The sequence below is a fragment of the Cheilinus undulatus genome, linkage group 2 (genome assembly GCF_018320785.1).
Source record: "Cheilinus undulatus linkage group 2, ASM1832078v1, whole genome shotgun sequence".
NCBI classification, from domain to species: domain Eukaryota; kingdom Metazoa; phylum Chordata; class Actinopteri; order Labriformes; family Labridae; genus Cheilinus; species Cheilinus undulatus.
In genome coordinates, this window is record NC_054866.1 from 10,535,476 (window position 1) to 10,561,322 (window position 25,847).

Sequence of the window (25,847 nt, forward strand, 5' to 3'; positions counted from 1 at the left end):
TGAAATGTAAGACGAGCGTTCCTGACTGAACTTGGTTAAGTGTGGGTTCCTGTTACCACTGCCTCCATGTATTGCTTTTCACTCACTCTAGCTGACAGACACCAAACAACTCAGGGTCTGTGTCCACAGCCCCTTGTTTTTGCACATGTGCACATTTTGCATATAGAACTAGTGCAGTCCAGTGGTTTCAGTGCTTAGCTTCCTGAGCATAAAAACGCCCTTAGAGTCAGGCGTTTTTGCTCTACAATGCGATCATTTGAAAAAAGATCAGCTTTTGGAGCAGCATTGTCACTTGCTTCTTACTGGCCAATCTAAATCAAGAAGGCGTGGGATTTGTGATATGAGCTTTGCCAACGAAAGAGGTGGAGGAGAAAATGGTCTTCTAGAAAGTTACAGTCGCTACAAATGCCAGGTCAGAAATCCTTCATATTTTTTTCATGTTTTCTTTGTGATATATCCTTGAATAAAGGAATTATACACACAGTAAACATGACATTACTGTAATACATTAAGAAACCCAGGTTGATAAATGTGGACATGCATCCAGGAGAAAACAAATAGATAATCTTTTATCTGTTAGGAGCAAATGTAGTCTTAATGCCAGTCAACTCAACGTGTTAAACTTTGCTTTCAATAAAAACTTTATTCCTCTAAAAAGTCTCTTTTTTCAGACATTTTTTCTCTTCTTTTGCACAGATCTGCATCTCTTAAAGAGGCATCAATATTGCATATCTTCTAAATACATTTAGACTGAAAACCACCAAAGGCAGATGTTAAGAAGAAAAAACTAACAGGGGAAAACAACGGAAAGAAAAAAACTTTCAATAAAGAGAATGATATTTTATTAAATGCTTTAAAGCTCTGAGCTCCACTTCACTGGCCTTCACATCACAAGCTCTGTGGAGCTTTACCATCAGAAACATTTTCCATTAGCTTTGTATTCTTCTTTTAGCGATGCTTCCTCCATTCAGTCCTCAGCCTTTCTGTCTGTTTTTCTCCACGTCTATAGCTCTCATTTCATATCTCATAGTGTCTCTCCGTCCCCTCTGTGTGCTTTCATCCCTCACCCTGTCATTTCCTGTGGAGTCCTTAATCTATAATGCCACCTCCACATCAGTCCTCCCTCCCCAGGCTCCATTGTCTCTGCAGCAGCTCAGCATATAACGACAGCTCTGAGGGACAGACAGACCCCCAGTCTGATGCTGGCTGTCTGTGAATGTGGCTGTTATTGATGCCTCTTAATTGCATTTATTATACATCAGCCATTCATCTCAGGGTTCAGAGAGTAAAATCTAAATGGTTCTTATTAGGGTAAAATTTATCTTAAGCCAACCTGCTATGAGTTCTTTCAACAGCTTAAATGTACATTTCAAACCTACATTTATATGGAGCGTGCTGCAGTCATGCTCTGTTTTGACTGAGTTCACAATGATAGTTAAGATGAAATAATTTATAAAACAGTGCTGTTTTCTGAGTAAACAGGGTAAGTAGCACATTAATTTAAAAAATACAGCAGATTTTTTGTTTTTGCGAGTGAATGCAGAACACTTTCATATTTATATGGACTGGAAACAGAGGGAAGGATTCACTCCCAGCTACAAAACCACAGCCACTTACTGTCTCTGTGTAAAATATTAGAGAATAATTAAACCCCAGAGTTTCAGATGAGGTACATCTACCCTTGAATTATTAAAAAAATGCCTTGAGGCTGGTAGGAGGAGGGATAAGTCACTCCTTTGTGCTGTGCCCATCAGCCACAACATCATACAGTCTGTGCTGCTTTTGCAGTTCTGATTATTAGCCACGATTATAGAACTAGAGCCCAACTTATAAATCAGCTGGCTGATTTAATCGGTCGATTAAAGCCTATTAAAAATAATTGGTAATCGCTCAAAAGGTTGCCGATAGATGCCGATGTAAACACTTTACTTTGTTGCTAATAAAGAGCAAAGGATTAGTCTTTGCTTTACTTAACAGTCATGTGTCCTATTATCTATCCAGTAGAGGGCACTCTGACTCTTTTCATACTACACACTCCATATTTACCTCCATACAGCAGAGGGACTAGAGCTCAGAGCAGCTTGGCTGAGCATCAGCAGTTGTCCTGAATGGTAAGTTTATAACTAGTTTGTGAAATTAGTAGCTCCACAAGTTCCATGTATCATTTCTACCCACTTGTCCATGAAATGACGAATCATGATGTGCCTCGTTGTGTCGGTCATGCTCGTCTTCTTATGATAGCAAGCTAAAGAATAACCAAGTTTAACATGAGCTAACTATTAACTTTAGCAGAGTCAGCAATGACACAAGATACAACATACACAATAAACGTAATGATGCAGATTTATCTCTTGGTAACATTATGCTCACTCAGGCGGCTGCATGCTGCCAAATAAGACCCGAGCGAATTAGAGAGAGTTCAGACCAGCAGGGATGGGGTAGGGGGTTTCTTGTCATAGTTTGAGTCATAATGACTTTACAGCTCAACAAGATAGAGGAGACAAAAAGGGGAATGCACATTTAGAGCAGTGGTTCTCAACTGGTGGGTCAGGGGCCAAAAGTGAGTTAATGAAGTAATTTCTCAAGATCTCTGGAAACTTGGCTAAAATTTACATGTTATCATGGGGAAAGAGGGGTGTAAAACATGTCAGGTTTGCCCTGCCTCTGGTTAATGTCATAAATTCTGTTCCATCTTAGATCTTAAGTGAACCATTTGTTTTTACTAAAGGTGCATTGTTAAAAATTTTTGGAAATTTGGGTCGCGATTTGTCATCAAAGATATTGGTGGGTCCTGAGGTTAGACCAGAACCACTGATTTAGAGAACATCAGAGGCACATTTCATTTTACCAGTGACTTTCATGACACTGTTCATATACTTACCTGTTACCTGAACATAGTAATAAAGTCTTCGTTGGTAAATACACTCACTAGACATATCTGCGCAATGTAATGCACACCAATAACAACATATCTATTTCTCGGAGGAAAATGCATTTTTGCACAGCATTTTGTTTATGATGGTTATTTCTTTGACAAGTATTTGTTAATAGTAAAATGTATTGCCTTCACTTTATATCTTTGCAACACATATTTGAACTTTATTCAAGGGACTAGAAGAAGTTATTTACTTATCTATTTATTAATCAAAAATATTTCATGCACATTTTTTTTAAGATTTATTTTGAGCCCCTTGTGCCTTTATTTATTTTTTTTTAGCAACAGCCCCCAAAAATTGGTCGGGCCATAAACATAACATCCCAGATAGACTTAACATGAGCACTGTGATGCTCAGAAAGATAGAACGTTCATCCAATCACCTCCTGAGAATTTTTCAAAATAATCATGCCCTTCCCTAACACTTTGTATTGGCGGTGTCCCCCAATGAATGTGATGTATATATCCATGCAGCAGATACAGTATACGACACAGTCTATCTGACATGTCAGGTTATAATAAACTCTCAAGAGGGTTAATATTACTCTAAGAAGCAATGATAATTTACTCTTCTCTTAAAACACCTCTAGGCCAAAATCTATGGTAATAATTTAATTCTCATGTAACACTTTTCCAGGGTTGAAAATTCATCACATTACATCCTTCTCACTGGAGGTGCTAGTTTGAAGTGTCTACAGTATTAATAGCTGATGTATTTTACAGCAGCTTTTATGGTTCCTTAACCATATATTGAAGAATGTAGTTAACAAAGCAGAGTTAAGAGCCCATAAGAATGAGGCAGAAAGATACCTCACTTTCATAAAGACCTTTAATAAAAAAAAAGGTGACTAATTCAGTAAATAACTTCAATCATGGTGCAAAGATGTCTAACATCAAAAACAACATGCCAACAGAAACATGAACAAAGGAATCCCAGCAGTGATTACTGCACAACAGGAAACATCCAAACATATCTAATACACATCTAAACTCTTTGACCAAGGGCATGATGGGAAAACTTCCCTGATTTAAAATGGCAGTGGGCAAACTTCGATCACATGATTTTCTACAGCAGCCTGTCCCAAACTTCAGTATGCCACGCCCCAATTTGAGACCAGAAAATCTTCTTGGGCCCACAAAAACTGTTTTGCAACCATAACATGAGACTTACATATTTACCTTTAATTTGTCATACTTTTGTTTCATAAACAGTGAATTTCAATGCAAATGCCCTGCTTCAGATGCATTAACACTCTGAAAGTGTTTGTGGGGTCACAAAATACAATTAATGAGCCACTGACATTTCTTTCATTAAATAAATGTAAAATCTAATGTAAAAATAATCAGGAAGCAAGCAGCATAGAGGGTCACTAGCTGATCCAACACCAGTTAAACCGTGACACCAATTATAGACATCAGACAAAATAAATGATAAAAAGGTGACATGAGTTAAAACTTGCGGCTGTTTTTTGTTACTTCTGAGACTTAAAATAATAAAATGTCAGGTCAGGTCAGGGGTGGGAGCACATTCTGGTTCAGCACTTTGCTGCATCATCCTTGGCTCTGTACTGCTCTGCTCTCCCGATGACCATTGTCCAGGCCTGTCCTAGACCCATGTCTCAACTTTCCGGGTATACTCCAGCTGACCCCTTCACAACGCACAAGGCTGCCCCCGATGTGTGGTCCAGCCTACCGGGTCATGGGCAGCCAGTATGCAGTGAGCTGGATCAGACTTAGGAGAGCATGCCAGCTGCCCCTAGAAGCACAGCTGTTACTCCTGTACCCAGCAGCTGACCCTTCCCAGCTCTCCTGAGCACATCAGCATTAGACACATGGTCTTTCCTCTGATACCTGACCTCTGGCCATCAGTCAGCATCCAGGCCTCACAAGCGTATTGGAAGACTGGGAGGACAATGGACCAAGAGACTGACTCTGTTCCGCAAGCCCAGATTCTGGGAGCACCACACTGCCTTGCCCAGCAAACCCATCACCTCATGCCCAAGTTCAAGTCTGTAGTTGATCTCAGCCTTGCAGTAAGCGGATTGAAGGATTACGCTGCAAGGCAAGGGTAAACTGTTCCACAACTTCCACAATCTCAAACAGATCCGATGGCAGCATCCCAAAATGCCTGGAGACCAGCATTCCCAATGAATGCCAATAAAACCCACTGGACTCAGTGGGCAAGGTTTAAATGTGGATAATGGACCTGAAAAATGTATCTGAAAATAGTGGACTTAGTGTGCAAAGACTTTAACAATGAATGGATCAAAATTGTCATATAACTCCAACACTGAAGGCCATTCAATTCAGAATGATGGAGTTAAAATTTCAGTTTGGGAGTTAATAAAACTTAGAAAGGCTTAACACTGAGTTATTAACACTCTGGATTTGTTTGGCAAAATTAGAAGAAAACCCTCTTAAGCATTCTTGATATTGGGTCCACAAGAACGGTCCAGATGGATGGATAATCAAACAGAAATGGTCCTGGTAATCACCATCACTAAGGCATAAAAACTGTGATTTGACCACTGATGCACTAACCTGACACGCCAGATGTATTTGTTTTACACAACCATCTGGAAAACCTCTCATGGACAGCATTTGGGAAGGGGCAGAGCCTTTGAAAAAAGACACGGAGGGTGATTGGATGTCACATCTTTATGGGCATATCAGAGCAATAAAGCACGTGACGTTGTAGCCCCAAACCAAGATGCACTGCTACCAACGGGTAAACTCCATAGAGAACTACATAACATGAACCATGGCGGCTGTAGACATGCCAGTACATGACTTATACTTTAGCAGCATCCCCGCTAATGTCCTCTGCCATAATCCAAATCGGCCTCTTGTCGCTGCTTGCTTATGTCACAACTCTGCCGCACCCAAAAGTACTGCTCCTCGACGCTGATTGGTCCTGTCACTTTCTGACTGGGACCAACCTGTTTTGCAAGATGGATTTACCAGTAAGAAACACAGAAAAGGGCGAATCCATCTGCTTTGCAGGGTTGCTGATGTACCCCTTGGGTTGAATAACTCTAGTAGTGGATCATGGGTAACCGTGCAGTATATATGCAGTATATGTGTACATATGCATGCAGTGTGTGCTTATGTGCATACACGGTTCTATAGCGTGGTAGTACTCAAGAACGGTCTTGGTCTTGAGACCGGTCTTGTCTTGGACTTAAGAGCACTTTTACTTGGTCTTCTTTTGGTCATGGATTGGCTGGGACTCAGGATTTTCCTTCAAGACTGGTCGAGATCAGCACCGATCTGCTATTCTTTGACTTCATTAACATGATAATAAGGAGAAGCACTTGATAAATCAACAAATAGCTACACCTGCAAAAACTCAACCATCAGTCCATTTCTTTTTCTAGTCAGAAATCCCTCTGAACACTTACTTTAGGCCTCATTCACCTGACAAATCTAGATGCAATCCTCATTTTCAGATATCTAAAATAATCCAGGATTTGTCAGTTAATTTTAAATACATACAAAGATTTATTTTTTACAAGAAGTTAATGCAACAAATTTGTTAAGATTTTAAATTTTTGCATGTTGTGCTTTGAAAGAGGGAATATTTATTTGTCATATTGATTAAAAAGAAAACTAAAATTAAAGAGAGAATGCTCTTTAACTGTTCAACCTTGTCACGACTTTTTAAATTGATTTTTATGGTCTTGGTCTTGTCTCAAGAGGGAACACTTGTCATTTGTTTTTATTTTGTTGTGTAAAGTCATTTTAGAACCCCTTTTTGACTGACAAATCTACATGATTTAAGAACGTTTACCACTGTTTTGTAATACATTATGAAAAAAGCATGCAAGATTTTAGGGAAATGTCCCCTGACACAGATTAAATAGCCAAACTTCTGTGGATACTCACCCTAACAGGAAAGTTACATTTGCCCTTCCGTACGGCCTCCTCGTCAGCCTGCCACTGATATGGTCTGTTGGCCTCCGGCAAGCAGGTGCCTTTCTTCCTCCTCAGGCTCTGACGAAGCTTGTTCATCTCCGGGGTCGCGTGCTCCCTGGTGCTGTGGACACAGAAAAAGGACATCAGTTTAGTTTAGCTATCTGAAAAGCATCATGTTAGATCTGCACATTGCACCACAGATTAAAAACAGAAAAAGACAGCCCCATCACGCTGATTCCCACTAACACTAGATAAAAGGGAGAAGCAAAATGGGCTCATTAATCTCTAATTAAACGCAACAATGTACAACAAAATTGCAGAGAAATGCCACTCCAGAGCTTTGTGCTGAAGCTGGGGTGTTTCGTACAGGCTTATGAGTGAAGTGGGTTGGATTTCATTGATTAGCTCAAGCTCATTATGCTGTAATTATCCCTAACAGGCTGGTCAGTATATTAGCATCACTGACACTTCCCACCATGATACTCCATTGATTCCTTGTTTAGCAACAGGCTGTACAGATCACTTAGATCGGCTGTTAATGAACACAAAGCTTGAGTTACACCTGAAGACTGCAGATCACTCAAAAAAATACAAAAAGGCCTCTGTAAGTGAGTAATTACAGTCATGCAATGAACATTTTTGCTTCTTTCTTTAAAAGAAACATGAAAAATGCTGCACACATACATACACTGCAGCTCTCTGAACACACACAACCATCTCTGCACTGCTTAATTAGACCATTCAGCCCGCTGGCCTGCTTAGTGATGCTAATTTCCCAGCATAATGAAACATGAAGCCATCAAAACATGACCTGCTTAAAAACGATAATTACTGTTTTCATTCCTCAGCAGTCACATTCCCCCTCAACAGAAGACCAGCAGTAAAAACATCTCTCCCAGTGTGCATCCTCTGTCTTTGACACAAGACTGAATTCAATTACTCTCAAGATCCTTTTTTAAGTTTTAAATATGACAACTATTTCTGGGCTCAATGCATCCTAACAAGCTTCTTCCTTCCTCTTTTGCTTCTCTTTATATTTGCCTCCTGGCCTGGTACGAGATACATAAGCAAGCTTCAATTTCTTTAGCACAGTCCTGGTGGGAAAATAAGGCAAGGTTCTACCAAATAACGACAACTATCACCTAACAGTCTCTGTAAAATCTGCTGTATAAGTTGCATTTTTTCCTTTTTTTGCTGTAGTGACTTAGACCAGTATGATGCCGAGACACTCTCTAATAACCACATGTGCTTGAAGCAGACACCTCACCTCAGTCGTCATGTACTACATTTGGCTGATTCATTTTACAACTTTTTAGCCACTTTTCTCCCTGTATAGGTCATAATTTTTGCAAAAATCAGGTCTTATATTGTTAGGTAAATAATCTTGTGATATCTTCAGTAAAGACAACAAGTGACAGGTGAAAAAAGGCAGATGCAGCATACAGGCTGTGAGTCTGCCTCTCAGACTGAGAGCTCAGCCTCTGTACCATAGCTAGCAGATGTGCAAACTCCATACAGTACAAACGGATGGTACTGAAAGAGCAACACAGCTGCACGGAAACTGCGTATTGTGGGCTTTGCTGGACAAAAGAAAACAACAAAATGGAAAGTCATCACACAGGAGGATGGAAAACACCTTATTAGACTACAGCTCATATACCGTCGAGATTTGTATCCAACATTTTACAGTGTTTGCCTCTGTGAGATATCCAATTGAAAGACAGTGGAGGAAAAGGTTTTAAAGAAGGGCTGTGGTGTCTTCTCTGGTAGCATGATTTGTAAAATATTAGGGATGCACAATATTGGAATTTTGCCAATATCTTAGGCCTTTATTTCCAAACTCAATTAAGCCAATACTAATATATATATAAAAAAATTCTTATGATAAAAAAATACAAAGTGTCTCCGGTGCAAAGAGAGCCTGAGTCAAGCGCAGCTTAGACAGGAGTGGGGAAGTAAACAGTTTGGTAGTTGTTTTATGTTTGGGGCTTCATTCTGAGTGTTCAGGGCTCACAGTGAGCCCCCTCAAGTGTTCCCTCAAGCACCCTAGAAACCATCTAGAACTAATGGCACAGTTGTACATTTTGCTGATTTTTAAGGCAGACATTTGAATTTCCTGCCATTAGGTAAGGCCAATATACCAGCTGTAAATATCTGCAGAAGTGTTGATGTCTGCTGGTATTGATATTTGACTTTTTCAGCTATTTTCTGCCACTAATAACATCACGTCAATTAAATTGTGAGACCCAAATAAAAATGTTCCAGCCAAGGGGCGGACAGTGAGGCCCACTGACCATCTTCCATCCATCTTCTACATTGCCTATCCCGTCCTGGAGCCTATTACCCCACTATTGGATGAGAGGTGGTGTACACCCTGGACTGGACCAACAGACGAGCAACCAGATACACTCACACCTACGGCCACTTCAGAGTCACCAATTACCCTAAGGGGCATGTCTTTGGTGGTGGGAGAACCTGGAGAGAACCCATGCATGCACAAAAATGCAAACTCAGCACAGAAAGGCCTGAACGGGAGGCGAACCAGGATTCTTCTTGCTGTCAGGTAACAGTGCTAAGCCCTGTGCTGCTGTGCAGCCTCTGCTGACCATCTTGCACCCCAAAAATCAAATCATCCTTGAGTCAGAGTGGACATTTGAGCAAGGTTTGATCTCAAAGCTGCCTTGAGATATTTAAACAAGCAAGGGATACGTACATGGATGCAGGAGCTGGGGATCAAGCCCACAACCTTTAACTTAAGACAACGTCTCTACCTGCCGAGCCACAGTCACCCCAGACCAGCATCACCAGCATAAAAACAAACTACAGTACCGGTAGAATAAAAACTACTTCCCTCTGTCCCTAGCCATTCCCCTTTATCTCATGAGTAAAAAATACAATAGTATTATTTCCTTACCATCTGGATGTCCCATGAATCACCATCCTTGCACTAACAGGTTTGTCTGAGTGCAGCGTTCTAACACTAAAAGACTGAAACGTTCATCTAAGAGCAGTGAATGGCTTCAGTCTCCTCTTTGCTCTGCTGCGCAGGCCGGGGTTTGCAAGCAAATATATATTCACACAGGCACATCACTTCTCATAATCACTGCTGTCCCTGGTGATAAGTGCCAAACGCCGCTGTGCTGGAAATGCCTGGGAGTCGCCACTTTAATACGTCCAAAACACACTCTCTGGCCTGTGTGTAATTCATAGTATTCAAATGCTGCAGATCAAGTGGCTTTGCTCATTTCTGGCATGTGTGGCATGCATTTCCTGCCAAGTGCAGACACACACAAACACAAACACACGAGCCCCTCTGCAGCTCCACGCACAAACGAGTCCAGGCCTGTGCCAGTCATTTCTAGGATGAGTGCCAGCTGACGGGCACCTGGCTGGCACCAGTACTGCTGCAGCAGGTGTGAACATGGGAGGGTGGAAAGGATAGCTGATGCATTACACAGCACAAGGGGGGAGTTATGTCGGGCGGGGTGGGGGGAGAGATAGGGAAATTAGGGAATACAGAGTGTCCTGTAACTGTCTTCATATGGTGGGACAGTAGAAGAGGAGGAGTGAGAGAATATGACTGGCATCTAATTCAAAGCCACAAGGGAGTGACACAGGAATGAATGATGGGAACTGAGGGCATGGGCTGGGACTAATGATAACTATTTAGGAATGATCATGAACAGAAGAAACCAAACAGACAAATGATTATTTTATAGGGTAAATCACTAAACTAGCACCACCACCAGGTGGCTATATGCCTCCATGAAGGTATACAAATGCCAGAGAGTGAAAGCAGTGGTGGGCCAAGAAGAAGGGTTAGGTAGTTTTTGACCTGGGCCTTGATATTAAGCTATATGTGTTGGATCAGTAGCGTTGGTGCTAGCGCCCTGGTTTACAGTTGCCTCAGTTTGGATAGAAAGTGTGTCAAACTATTACTGGGTTCTAATGTTAAAAGATGTGTTTGTCTCACTATTCCTGCCCAGTTTTGTCATTATTTGCCACCTTTGATCAATTGTGTGCAATTTGCACCCATATTTGCCTCTTTCCATCCCTTTTTGCAACTTGACACTAATCTGGCTTTGTTTCAACTGGTTTCCATCATTTTTTGACCACTTTTAACACAGTTTTTTGCCTTTAAGCCCACTTTGCCACTGTTAACCCAATTCCACCATGTTTTCTGTCCCTTTCTTTCACTTTTCAGCCTATTTCAACCACATTTTAAACCCTTTCCACTACTTTTTTCCTTTTGCCTCTTCTAAACCAATTCTTGCTACTTCCTGGTTATTTTTGCCTCTGTTGACCCTTTATTACTACCATTAACCCTTTCCCACCACTTTTTACATCCATTTAACCACATTTCACTATGTGTTATGCCAGTTCTTCCCAGTTTAACCCATTTGTTCCACTTTTGCCTATTTTTCTGCTATTTTAACCCATTTATGCCTGTTTAAACATGTTTTCCCACTTTATCTGATTTCACTACCTTTTCCACCCATTTTGCCACTTTAACCAATTTTTGCTACTATTTTTGTACCCAAATGTCACTTTGATCTATTTTTTGCCACTTTAAATCCATTTCTGCGACTTCTAAAATCCCATTTCACCCCATTTTCTGTCAATTTAGCCATTTTTAACCATTTTTATTTATGTCTTTTCAGAAAAGGGATTTCTATTTCAAAGATGGCTGTATACTACAGCACAACTTACAAAAAAAGGATATTTGTTGCTTTGGTAAGAGCAGTTTTTATTCAGGTAAAAAATATATGGCTATCACAGCTTAACTTTACAATGGGCCATGGTTTTGCTGACCTCTGTGGGCCCCCAGTTTGGCTGGGCCCCAGAAAGCTCATTCTTAAATGTGTATGGCTGTGTTAAACCACCTTCAGGTACAGTGGGGGTTCCCGATCTTTGGCACCTTTATTTTGGGGTCACGGGCTGAAAAGGTTGAGAACCCCAGCATCAAAACCCAAAAATAATCTCTCTGCCCATGGGTGATGACTAGAGAGATGGAGGGGGTGTGGTAATGCTTATATTCAGTCACCATTTGATTCCCATCAACATAATGAGGTCACTTCGTACTCCTTTCTGCTTGCCAGCATGTTTTCCACTTATTATACAGTGAATATGTCCAATCAGATACAGGATTCATGCAAAAGACTGACTGCAATTGTAAGTCATTTTGGCCTGCAACCTGCCTCCAGAGACACATCTTTCACACCCTTTGCAACTCTGAAACATTCAGGAGCAGGCTGAAATTTTCCAGGAATGATCAGGAGTGCATGTGTGACAATAGACTTATGACAGCAGGACCTAACACTATAACCTGAGTCAGGCTTCACTGAGGAGATGCTGAAAACCTTTCTCCTGCTGAGCAGCACAGCGTGAAATTAACAGAAACCAAGTAGAAAATATTCTTTAATAGAGAGGCACATTAGGGTGGAGACATTACCCAGCATGCAGCATGTTACGACTTTGCATAACTGTGACCTCACCCCACAACAAGAACCATCTGCAGAAGAGAAAATGACAAGAGGCAGACAGACGGGGTGGGCGGGCCGGCAAGCGAGGATGAAAAACATCAAAATAAATCTATAAATCAATGGCACAAATGGAGTCCCGCTCTCGTCATAAACCCACACAAAACTCGTCCGTACACTCCGGCATAGACTACACAAACAAGAGGCCCGCTGCCAAAAACCACAGAGCGGTTCCCCATCCCATCCAGGGTTCAAGTTAGCAGCCATCTGGAACGTATTGTTTCAGAGGAGATGGAGACGACTCACCATCATTTGTAGTTATGTCGCCTTTCAAGTGCTTTCACCCAAGCTGACTTCTTTTCATCGATGCTCTGTCCCATGTGTACTCTACTACTTCTTCTTTGCTCTTCATGTCAGGAGGAGGCAATAAGGGATGCAAAACAGCGAGGCTGCTTGAGAGAATGGGTTTAGCAGGGATGGATGTAGAGGGAAAACTTCACCTACGCATACAGACTCATAAAATGTGGGGAAAATTTGCTCCATGTTGTTAAGTATGGATTTAAACTGTGTGTAGGTCGGGATGTTTGTCATTAAAACATTGTCATGAACTGTTTATGGGTAACGTCACTCCATGAGTGTGTCGTCTCCCCCTCCATTGAATCGGCGTTCAGACTGCGTGACCTCCTGTGTGTCCAGCTATGTTCTGTGCTCGCCAGAAGTCAGCCTGATTGATTTCTTTGGCTCTCTCTCTCTCTTTCACACACATACTTTGCTCCTTCCTGGTCCAGATGTTCTGTGTACAACAGCGGCCCAAAGATTCTGGCAAAGTGGTTTGCACTCCACCCTCACACTTCTCCTCCAACAGATGCTCACAAAACACACCTCATACAAGGATAGAGACAGACGAGGAGGAGGGAGGGAGGGGCTCTGTTGCCAAATACACACAAATACACGAGTAAAAAAACACACAGTGAGTCATTGCCACCTCACATTACGGTAAGCCATATGTTCGCGAAGCTCCAGAGAACCAAGGAGGGGACGGAGAGGGGTGGAGCGAGTGTCTGAGCGTACGTGTGTTTGTGTGTCATCGGGGGATTGTGTAGGCTTAGTCATCACTGAGCTGACCACTCTATATGGACACCATGTACCCCTCTGTTTCCTCCTCTGTTTGCTTCAAAACGAACTGTTGGCAGTGGGGGAAGCACTGAGGATGACTCAGAGTCAATTTAAAGAGGGTGTAAAAGCATCTACAGCTTGATATAGAACAAAGCTTTTATTATGGTGTCAGACATAGAAAACTCATGCACTCAGCAAGCAAAACAATCACAGCCAGGGATTTAATTCTAACATTTTAGAGGGGTTGAGTTTCAAATGCTTACATATTGTCTCAGAACTGTTCAGCCTTAGTTGAATCTAAATGCTGTGTTCACTATCATATAGAATGGTATATTGCTTGTTTGTTGAGAAAAACATATCTATTTTTTATTTATAAAGTTTATTTGATAGGGACAATGCAACTTCAGTCTGTTACGAACAAGGTAAAAGTAACTGATGTTTCACATATAGAGATTATAGCTATTGCTAGATTCCATCTCTCGTCCCTAGTTAGGCTTTTAGAAAATGAAAATGAAAGAAGGTAAAAGCAAAGATTTACATAAAAAGACAGTTACAATTGATTAAAAAAGCAAAATTAAAAGACAAAATAGTAAAATTTTACATCATAGTTACATAAAATTACAGCAAAACATAGAGTAGGCTATTTAGAAGTGCTTACATCTCTGATTTTGCTTGATAAGGTACATAGAAAATGAATGCATATTAAATCCCAATTGCAAAACTGGGGAAAAAAATGCAATTAGATTATTTTCCTCAAATCGTTGAGCCCTAATCCCTGCAAACATACTGAAACAATAAACGGGCAGATTTCAGTGTGGTTAAATGCAATATGGTCGGTATAATTTGTGGTAAAAGAATGGATATTGCACCAGCTGTAAGCACTTATATATATATATATATATATATATATATATATATATATATATATATATATATCTTTCCTGGTGTAGAGCAGGCACAATGGCATGATTATGAATTTGGATGACCCAAATCCACCACTGTATAGAAAAACCAGGACCCAAATACACCATTGTATAGAAAAACCAGAACCCAAGTCCACCACTGTATAGTGAAGAATCAGGACGTAAATCCACCACTGCATAGAAGAATCAGGACCCAAATCCACCACTGTATAGAAAAAACAGGACCCAAATCCACCACTGTATAGAAGAACCAGGACCCAAATCCACCACTGTATAGAAAAACCAGAACCCAAGTCCACCACTGTATAGAAAAACCAGAACCCAAATCCACCACTGTATAGAAAAACCAGAACCCAAATCCACCATTGTATAGAAAAACCAGAACCCAAGTCCACCACTGTATAGAAAAACCAGAACCCAAGTCCACCACTGTATAGAAAAACCAGAACCCAAATCCACCATTGTATAGAAAAACCAGAACCCAAGTCCACCACTGTATAGAAAAACCGGAACCCAAGTCCACCACTTTATAGAAAAACCAGAACCCAAATCCACCACTGTATGGAAAAACCATAACCCAACTCCACCACTGTATAGAAAAACCAGGACCCAAATCCACCACTGTATAGAAAAACCAGGAACAAATCCACCACTGTATAAAGGAGCCAGGACCCAAATCCACCACTGCATAGAAGAATCAGGACCCAAATCCACCACTGTATAGAAAAACCAGGACCCAAACCCACCACTGTATAGAAGAACCAGGACCCAAATCCACCACTGTATAGAAGAGCGAGGACCCAAATCCACCACTGCATAGAAGAACCAGGACCCAAATCTATCACTGTATAGAAGAATCAGAACCCAAATCCACCATTGTATAGAAAAACCAGGACCCAAACCCACCACTGTATAGAAGAACCAAGACCCAAATCCACCACTGTATAGAAGAACCAGGACCCAAATCTATCACTGTATAGAAGAACCAGGACCCAAATCCATCACTGTATAGAAAAACCGGAACCCAAACCCACCACTGTATAGAAGAACCAGGACCCAAATCCATCACTGTATAGAAGAACCAGGACCCAAATCCACCACTGTATAGAAGAACCAGGACCCAAATCCATCACTGTATAGAAGAACCAGGACCCAAATCCACCACTGTATAGAAGAACCAGGACCCGAATGTCTTCATGTTCTTCAATCACAGCCAAGTGTTTCTTATGATCATGTAAGGGTCACTAAGAATAACAAATAGATAAATGAATAAATAAATAAATGAAAAAATGAATGAATGAATGAATTTAAAAAATGAATGAATGAATGAATGAATGAATAAACAACAAATAAATAGATCAAGGAATAAATAAATGAATAAATGTGATCTTTTCATTTTTAAGAAAATAAATAAATGAATTTCAGTTTTAAAACAAAATATGTTCATAAGAACCAAAATGTAGAATCTTTGAGATCATTAAGTCTAAAGAGACAATTGCGTGAGTAAAAATTTTACCAGATGAAGCCATGTTCCTTGTTGAGAGCCTCATCAAATTAAAGTTTTTACTGGGGCTGAGCAATAAATCCTGGCTTGTGATTTTAGCCCATAATTATCACATTATCATTATCATCTGGACTTAGTTTGGTTTCTCCTAAATTCAAGGCTTTGAGTTTTAAATCAAAATTGATTACTTTTGCAACTCAAAAACTTCCATTTTCTCAGAAATTCATTTAGTTTAATTTTAAAACAAGAAATTCTTAGTTGTTTGATGTCTCATAATTTACTACTTTTTTTAACAGACCCTCTTTATTTTTTCTATTTTTCAGAGGCCCTAACGTCATAGCTTCAGTTTTCAAAGAAAAATGGAGCAGTTTGAACTTGAGATGCAGCACATGATGGAGACATTTCAATTAAAATTCAATTTGCCATATATTTTTTGTCCCTTGCACACATCCACGACCCACCAACAATGGCTCTACGACGCATTTTGGGCCTGACCCACCAGTTGAGGACGTAGGAACAAGAGGACATACTTGAATCTGAGCTAAAACAGCCCTAGTGCCAAGCAACACTCCCTCGTCATCTCTTACAGGACAATTATAACTTAAACTCAGTACATCTAAACACATTAACATTTTTCTAGACCTGGTCTGGTGTTACTGGGTGGGTCTGATGGGCCTCAGCCAACCCACTTGTTCATTTGACCCCCTATGACTGGAAGGTAACAGACTTTTCTTGCTTCTACTGTTTGACACCTAAAATATATTTTCTCTTGAAAAATGTAAAGATGTGTTTATAGGGAAGTCATAACCAGTCATATCAGCCCATTTTAAGCTACCGAGGCTTGTAAAACTAGAGTGGGTGTACTCATGCTTGCAGAGAAGTGGAGCTCCATGTGAAGGAGAGAAACTCAGCTTTATACCAGAAAAAAGTCAGATAACCTCTAAAGGATTTAACAACACCTCTCCCTCATTGATCTTATCCACAGTGACACTGCCTCTGCTGAGAGATGGATATCTGATTTCATAACTGGATGACACTACAAAAACAGAAAAAACAAAAAGAAAGAGTCTTTAAATTGCCCTAAAAGCCAAACTAAAACGGTATCTGATGATAAAAGCCTCTAAACAGACAGTGCTGACCTCAAAATTACTCACCCCCTTGTTTTTTTCAGTATGTGCCCCATCACTTCCACAAACATAAAGATGGAAATAAACACATGTAACACCAATATTTAGTCAGCTTGACTCAGCCCCAGTCAAAAAAGAGAGATAAAAGTTTGTGTAATTGACTTTGTCATCACATTTTCAGCCTCTTTTACTCTGTCAGAGATCATCTGGAATATACCGTCTCTTTCTGCCTCACTACAATTACAAAAAAAGCATGTGTGCTCAAATTAACACACTTTGAACAGCACTCTTTCTTCATTTTACAACCAGCTTTCAAATATCACTTCAGTGGTGACTCATTTCTCTGCCAGTCAGCAGTTCTGATAATAAATTAAAATCAAACCACATCAGACACAAGAGCATTATGCTGACACACAAACACAGGAAAGTGACCCACTTTCTGCACCCTGCAGACTTTAACCGACACAGAGCGGCCCGGATAGACACCGACTCTTACTTTTATCCCAAAATCTGTCTGTCTGTCCCCTATTCACACACTACCAGTGACAGGTGGTCTGAGTTTGTTTAGGAGTGTGATTAAAAAATAAAGGAGTGCCATTCAGCGCAGATAAACCAGGGCACTTATGTTGTGACGGGAGCCTGACCCAGGACAGGATGCCTTTGTTCACTGCAGGACTTACTGAGGCTGTGTGAATGTGTTGTATGGGTAGTGAGAGCAGTTTATAAGGTCTTTTAGCAGCAAAGCCACAGAAAAACCACAACCTTGTAATAAAATTCACCAAAACCACTCCTGTTTATACCCAGTTAGTGAGGCTATTAGCCTAGCTTAGCATGGTATAAGCATGTAAACAGACAGAAATTGCTACATTCTCTGAAAAATCAATGGTTTAAAATCACTCAGATGAGCTGTTAGTTAACTATTCAGGAGCTAACTTTACAGAACAACGGCTGATATAGATTCTGTCAACATTTTAAAGTTGTTTTTTACAACAAAATACATTTAGATAGAAAGTTCTAAATGGAAAGTTTTCTTAAATTTGTGAACAGTGGATTCCCTTTTCTTTCATCTCAGTTGATGAATTTTAGAGGCGTGCAAAGCTAGGCTAAAAGCGGATATCAAATTAGCCACTTAAGATTTGTGAGTCATTTAAAATAAGAGCTTTTAATAAATACAGGCCTGAAATACTTTTTAAAACTGTACTGAAGTCTCCTACCATCAGTAGCTTCAGTTCCAGGCTGCTGCCTATGTGAGAGCTTTCCCCAGCACTTCACCAGACGTAAGCATGAGAAGCTTAGCGGTTAGCATATCACGGGAACAGCTCAGTAGCTATGGCAGTGTTTTGTACTAGAAAAAGGAAATGAAGTTGTCTGTAGGCTTTTGAGGGTTATACTCATGTGTAACTACTCAACCAAAGTGGGAAGTAGCCACATTAAACACTGAAAGACACTGTAAAGAGCTAGCCAGAGCTAGCTGCTAAAGTTAGCAGCACTCTTCTCAGTAAACCAGCCTCACATTAAATATCCAAGGACACAATTACCCTGAGATTTGACTGTCTTCTTAGCATTTTTCTCTTCTTTAAATTTAATTTAAATGCACATTTGGCCAAATAGGTAAATAACCGCCAGGGAAAATCCGTGCTTTAGTATAGTTTACCTTGATCTTGTTCATGTTTACATGGACAATGTCAGTCAAACCTTGAAATGGGAATTCCATCTCTCTTCAGGGATCCGGATCATTTGACTAACCTTGGTAATGACATCTGTATTAAGTTTCAAAATTGCTCTTGGTTTGGTACCATTTTGGGGGTTTGATACCAATCAAAAAATGATAAAATGGAAAAAGAAAAACGGGAGCCAGCATCGACTTAATCACCAACTACACAGCGCTACTGGTTTGTAACTTTTTGTCTTGAAATGAATAATCATTTCAATCTATCTGCCACCCCACAAGATTAATTTACTAATATAGTGGTCTTTAAAAGCATGTTTATGACAAAAGAGGGGGAAAAAACTGTTCAACTCAGGATAAAACAATGACACTTCATGCATTTGTTCATTATTAAAGCTGAAGCAAGGGAAGTGAAGTTTATGTTGACCAGTCAACTGACTGCAGTGAGTCTAGCTCCACTTTTTAGGATCATGCTGGTACACTTGGTACCACAACAGAAGGCAAAAAAGGATGACTGTAGGACAGTGGGAACCCAAATAATTATGTACTGTACTGACCCAAACTGAACTAGACTGTTTGCAGAAAACACTGCAGATGTGTCTCAATTCAGGGGCTGCATCCTTTCAAGGGCATATCTTAAGACCTATTGCCCCTAAGTGGTACACTGGAAAACTGTCCCATTTTGAAGGCTCCCTTACATCAGGTTGATAAATGCACTTTGCTTTTAATTTGCAAAAGTCATCCAAATATCAGTCTCGTACGTCCCTCATGATCCTTACCTGACAAGACAATTAGACAGTTATATAAATCCATTGCATGGACATGTTCACGTTCATCTTGGAAAGCTCTCATACAAAGTGTTTGGGAAGGGCTTTTCAAAAACATTCTCAGGCGGTGATTGGAGGAATGTTCTGTCTGTCAAATTCATTATGGGCCAATCAGAGCAACAAGACAAAATGAGGTAGTGGAAATGCACAACTCCAGTGCTAACCTGAACTCTACAGGCTAATGCTGCTGTCGTGTGTGAACTAGGGCTGTCACAGTATACTGGTGTTGACGATAATGGTGGTATTAAAAATTTTATTTTAATACCATGTTAAAAATGTGCCTATGATAATATCATGTAAATAATCCAGTGCTACAGAAAAAGAAACATATGCCAGGGGTTGTTCCGTAGACATTGGATTATTCCAATTAGTTGTTGTCATTCTTGAACTGCACACAGATGCTGTGTCCACTGCTATCCACAAATGATTTTGTTTCAGTTAATATTGTAGTTATAGCAGATGTTGCACCTTGTGGATTTTCTGTTTATCAGTTCATCTGGTTACCTTTTAACTAGCTATTGAGTGTAATTGCACTTTTATATGCAGTTGTACAGTTACTGTTTTCATATTGTCTCAGTACCTCCTTAGACAGTATTTTGAGTGTAATTCATCTGCCAAAAGAGAGAACACAACATAAATAAAGTTAAAGATAAATTTGATTGATTGTCCCATTATTATTTAAATTTTTATTGATATTGTGAAAATATCGTTATCATGACATTTTTTGCCCATGATAATTGTGAAGTGAAAATCTGATATCGTGACAGCCCTAGTGTCTAATTCAAGCCGAAGCCTGTGGGGAGACATGCAAAAACATCTAGATTAACATGGTCCATCATATCCCATGATTCATTGTGTGCAAGTTCAAATAAACAAGTGGACACTGCAGCTACAAGAAGTGCATATAAATTAAATTGAATGGCTACTGATACAATTATTTAAAAAGGAGGGTTTGACACTTAAAAATGTCCTTAAAATGGGCTAAATTATGTGACATTCACTACGTTAGCTTGTTCTAGTGCAGCAATCCAGGATGCTAGGGGACAGAAACAGTTCTTAGTAATGAATGACAAGGTGAGAGACAGGAAGAGATGGAGACCGGAACAGGAAATCCTCTGTAAGACCACGCTATTTCATTTTAGCCTGAGCAGTCTATGCAGGCTGGAAAGGCTGGGTCATGTGAAGGGTGCTTGCCCTGAATTGGGACACAGCTTCAATGAATATGCAAAGATGAAAGTGAAACTATCATCACATGTGTAAAATAGATAACAATCTGGGTGTTACGCATTCCAGATAGCTCATAAGTTCAAATATTTCTATATCAAATTAACAGCTGGACAAAACACACATCCTTCAATCCCATCTATAAGCAGTTTTTCAATAAAAGAAGGACAATAACCACAGAAATAAAGGCATATATATATACAGTTTGCTCAGCCTCATCTGAGGCAACTATGCAACATAAACGCCCTCGGGTGCAGCAGCTACACTGAGCAAACATAAAGCGTCTCCAGCAGCAGCACATACAGAGCTGTATACAGCTTCAGTGTGTAGGTGGTTTGTAAAGTATACTTTCTGTAAGTGAGGAGGCAAACACAGCTGTGATACATCAGTAATGGTCCTGTTTTTGTTGAGATTAGGAGTGTGCTGAGCATGTACAGACTGATGTACAGTGGCAGCTGAAGCAGAGCCATAAACCATCAGCCTGGCACCCACTGTGACTATTGTCTCTGTCAATCTCTCTCTCCATCACTCTTCCTGTCACCTTCTCTCTCTCTCTCTAACACACTCACACACATAGAAACCAGCCATACCCTTTAAATAGGGGTCTGTGAGTCATATATATCACTATAATTGAAATTCAGGAGCACATATTCCATGGTAGCTTTTACACATTGCTTGTGCTATATGCTTTTGCAGCACAAAATGCTGAATAAAATCCATAATGCTTGTATTTACTCAATTATTATCCACACTGCAGACTGAATATTTATAGTCAACTAACATTAAGAGCTTCCAGTGTTTCCTGTGCTGTGCAATGTTACATAAAAAGGTGAAGATACTCGCATTTTTCTTGCAACATCAGCAAAAAGTAGATTGTTCAGAAACTTATTTATTTATATTTGTGTGAGGAAATGGCACTGCGAAATCATTTCACGGTTCATTTGACTCAGCAGAAAGCTTGCAAACATCGCTAACATTTCTCACAACTGGAGCTGCACACTTTGAATTAGGAAGAAATGCATCAGTGCATCAAGTGAACCATTTTTAAATCAAGTTCCAATTTCGCTGACTTAATTCCCAATCATATAGAACAGCTTGCTTGGACTCAAGGTTTGGACTAAATCTTTGCTGCCAGTGGTTCTCTATCAGCTGCCACCATCCATTATCCATACTGCTCGTCCTGTGGTTGCAGGGGGGGCTGGAGCTGATCCCAGCTATCATTAACTCCTTTTCCTCCAGCCAGTTCCAGGGCTGGTTCAGAGCCAGTGCTTAATCTAGCACCAGTTCTTTCCTTCCATATCCAAGGGACTGGCTCTGGACCAGAAAAAGAAGTTCCTGTGTTGCGCTAAATCCTCTCTGGTCCAGAGGAGGGATGCAGTCAGGGTTCACAGAGGCATTGTGCCGATTCAAACCCACAAGATTTTTATTTTGTTTTGTTTTGTTTTGTTTAATTATTTTTTAATCATTTTTAAAGTTTTATCTTATTTTATTTTGAAAATCTTAATATCATTTAAAAGTTTATTTTTTGTTTTCATGATCAAAATAAAGTGTTCCATGACTTAGTTACTCACATCTAAAAATACCTTGTTACACAGTTTTTGTATTACTTCTGGTCACCTAAGATCTTCTACAACTTAACCGCCAATAAGAAAAACAATGTTAAAGCTAATATATTTCACATTTGTGTGATATATACTATTTCATACATGAGAAGGCGTAAGGATATGTGAGTGAGACAAGACGGGACTCCACAAGCAGTTAGTCAGCTGTTGTGTCTGTCGTGTGTTACGTTAAGTCAAGTCTTCATAAAGCAAACTAAAGACAGTTGCTGCCTCCTTATAATTCAACATAAAACTGCAAACAGTACAAATCTTTATTAATAAGTAGAAAATACACAATATCTCTACTTTCTGCTCCTTAATACAAAAAAAATGATATCAAAGCTGTGAAAATCAGACCAAAACAGCACTTCATGGGAAAAAAATCCCAACACTGTTAATGATAAATTGTATCACAATCTGGATGTATTCTATAGTTATGAAAACACCATCCTGGTCAATATTGATCATGCAGTTTTAGAGCTGAGTGAATCCTTAAGGCAGTCAAAGAACAAGCAGGTCATAATCCCAACACTGAATCTGAGGAAAAAGGGAAAAAAGCACCAGCTGTAGAGGCTGAAAATGCAGGAGTTGGGTTATGTTGGGGGTATAAATAAATATGGTAACCAGTTTTTGAATTATACAGTGGCTTTCGAGGGAGCCCCATTTTCCAATGTGCAGCACAGCATTCCAAGCTCCATGCACACGTACGTATTTAGGTGCAACATCAGAGTTAACAGACGTTCTGCTGCTTCTGCAGAAGCCATTTAGGAATAATAGCAGCTTAAATATCATGCAACAAGTTCAATCAGAGAAAATCAGAGCAAAAAAGTGGATAAAAAATAGAAAAAACACCAACTCTTTGATAAATTCAGGTACCATCATAATTCTGGGCCTTATTTCAGTGCAGCACTGCTACCTAAAAATGACCAGGATGCAGGATTTTGTTGATTCGTGGGGACTGACTTGGTTGAAAGTAAACAAACAACATTGAGATATGAATACTTTTGTTTTATTTTCAGGAAACTTAGTCTACATAAGCTGAAATAATAACTTAAATATTGACAACAGCTCCCCCGTAATTCAAACTATGATGAAATAATCCATCCTGGGACCAGTGTAAGGACTACAGCCCCAGTCCACGGGCACCTGCTCCACCAACTGAGCCAAACCGGTGGTCACATGACAGGTGTGTGATATGATACTAAGCTGCTGTGAGTTCAAATTTACGTGGCATTCTGGGCTGACTGCACTGTGACCGTTAGCTTTTAAACCGTGACCAGGAGACAGTGCCTCTGAATGGGTCGTCTGCAGTCATGGAGAGAAAATGGGAGAGGAGACAGACGGTGCCACTCAGTAAGGTAAGAAAAGTAATTCCAGCTTTCTATTATGTAAACATATTTTGGTGTTTTAATCCTTGCTATTCCAATCAACGGTCGCTTTCAATCAATGGTCAACAGAGTTTTGCATTGCTCTACAAAGGTTTTGATAAAGTTTTTACACAGAAAAATAATTGCCCTTATGCTATTGATCACACTAGTTTTAGAATGCATGCAAACAAGCACCATTTTTCTCCTCCCCCAGAATTTTACCTTACATAACTCCTCTGTGCTTATTGTGGGGCCTTGTGCCTACGCCACTGGCTGAGGAGGGGACTGAAATGTATAAATAACCAGGAAGAGTCCTTTTGCAAACAACAGAGCCTCAAATGAGGCAGCAAAGCAACAGTGCAAAACAATCATGAAATTTAAAGTAAAGCAGCAGTGGTCTAAGGAGGACCCGAGCCGCCTCCAGGCCTTGGATGAAGTATAGAAACCTGAAGGGAGCTACAAGAGCTAGTGCTGCTGGGGAAAACTGAGATGCACATTGATATTAACTGTGACGTAATGACACAGCTCTCTGGCAAGTTCCAGCCCGGGGTGAAACAAACAGGTGCTCTTGATGAAGTTAACCTGAGATAGATGGTTGCCAGTCATTCAAAAGGCTCATAGAGAGACGATCAGTCATGCTCACAAGTCACCGAACAGCCTGAGTAGCATGTTTTTAGTCAGTGGGAGAAAGCTTGAGTACCCGGAGAGAACCCACTCATACATGGGGAGAACATGCAAACTCCTTACAGAAAAGCCAGATGGAGATTAAACCATAAAGCTTCTAGCTGTTAGGAGACAGTGGTAACCACTGCATCACTGTGCAGCCCTTTAAAAACCACCACTTAGTATCGGTTATTTTCTACCACAGCCTGTGAAGATTTGTTACAGGAAGTTAAATGAAGTAAAAAGTAGACGACAGTGCTTGTGGTGTGTCTCAAAGTCAACAAGGTAGACTCTAGTTAGCTCGTCACTGACGTGCAGACACATAAACACATCCTGTCCTTCCTCTGACCCTCTGATGCAATATGATCATTCAGGAGGGGGGCTTCTGTGCCGGGGAAGAATTACAGGGAGCCTCCTAATAAAATTATGGCCGGGTGGCCGTCTTGCATAATGAGACTTAATGGCCCTCTGCGACTCAGGCTGCAGAACAGTGTGGGAATTTATAGCACTGTGACAGTAGCAGGTGGGTGAGGGAGCATGAGGGGAATGTTGTCAAGAATGAGCCGATTAAGAAATGAGTCAAAATTATGATACCTGATCAGTTCTTTTACTGGTACTTCATCTAAAATCAGAAAATTTCTGCATCTTGTGACCAGTAGTCTCAGACAGGGGCTGATGCTGTAGGAACATTTCAGGGGAAAGAGGATATTAAATGTAGTTCATGTGTGTTTGCAGCATTCTGGGATTTGTAGGTTTTTGGGCTGGCATTGTAAATAATCCATGCAGTGTTTGATATAGCTACTCACAGAGCATAGCGGGTTCATAAAGCCTCATTTTTTAAATGTTTTAGTCAAAGACTGCCTTATCATAGACACCGTTTCAGTCAGTGTGTTTGCATGCAATTAGAAAAAGTTGATTAAATGTGCTAGTCCAAAACTGGACTATTAAAATGCATGTATACATGTTAGTCCAATGAAGGTCATTCTGAATTGAATTTGTTGATACCCAAAGTTGGACCAGGAAAATATGGTCGGGGATCATTTCACTCTTGCACATTTACAACTTGAGTAGACAAGGCGTTTTTGCGCATGCTCCACAGTCTCCATGCCAGAGTCATGGTGTGGACTGCCTTTCGGATATCCCTGTAAGCTAAAGGGAAAGTGTGCAGACCTGTAAAGTTTGCTCATGTTTTCACTGTCCAGCATGCAACCAGTAAACTGTCTGCAAGGTTTACAGGAAGAGGATCCATGGCTGAAAGGGGGCATCTACTAATGGAGCCAAACATGCCCCCCTCAACAAGTTGAATTTCTTCCTGTGCATGTATAGTGAGACATGGACAGATATCCAGTTAAAGTGGCTCATTGAGATCTAACCTTAACTTCACTATTTTGTTTACATCCATTCGTTAAAATTTATTCAACCAGGAAAACCTCATTAAGATTAAAAATCTCATCTGCAAGAGTGTCCTGGCCAAGACAGGCAGCAGTGCATTTAAC

General features: G+C 40.3%; 1 protein-coding gene across 3 annotated transcripts in view; it reads right to left on the reverse strand.

Moving 5' to 3' along the window:
• Nucleotides 1–25,847, reverse strand: part of numbl (NUMB like endocytic adaptor protein) — a 115,625-nt gene that overhangs the window by 30,620 nt on the left and 59,158 nt on the right. For all 3 annotated transcript variants that reach the window (XM_041811986.1, XM_041811978.1, XM_041811971.1), the window contains exon 2: nt 6,821–6,971. In XM_041811986.1, coding sequence (XP_041667920.1) covers nt 6,821–6,946 — 126 coding nt within the window. In that variant the 5' untranslated portion in view covers nt 6,947–6,971. The remainder of the gene's footprint in view (nt 1–6,820; nt 6,972–25,847) is intronic.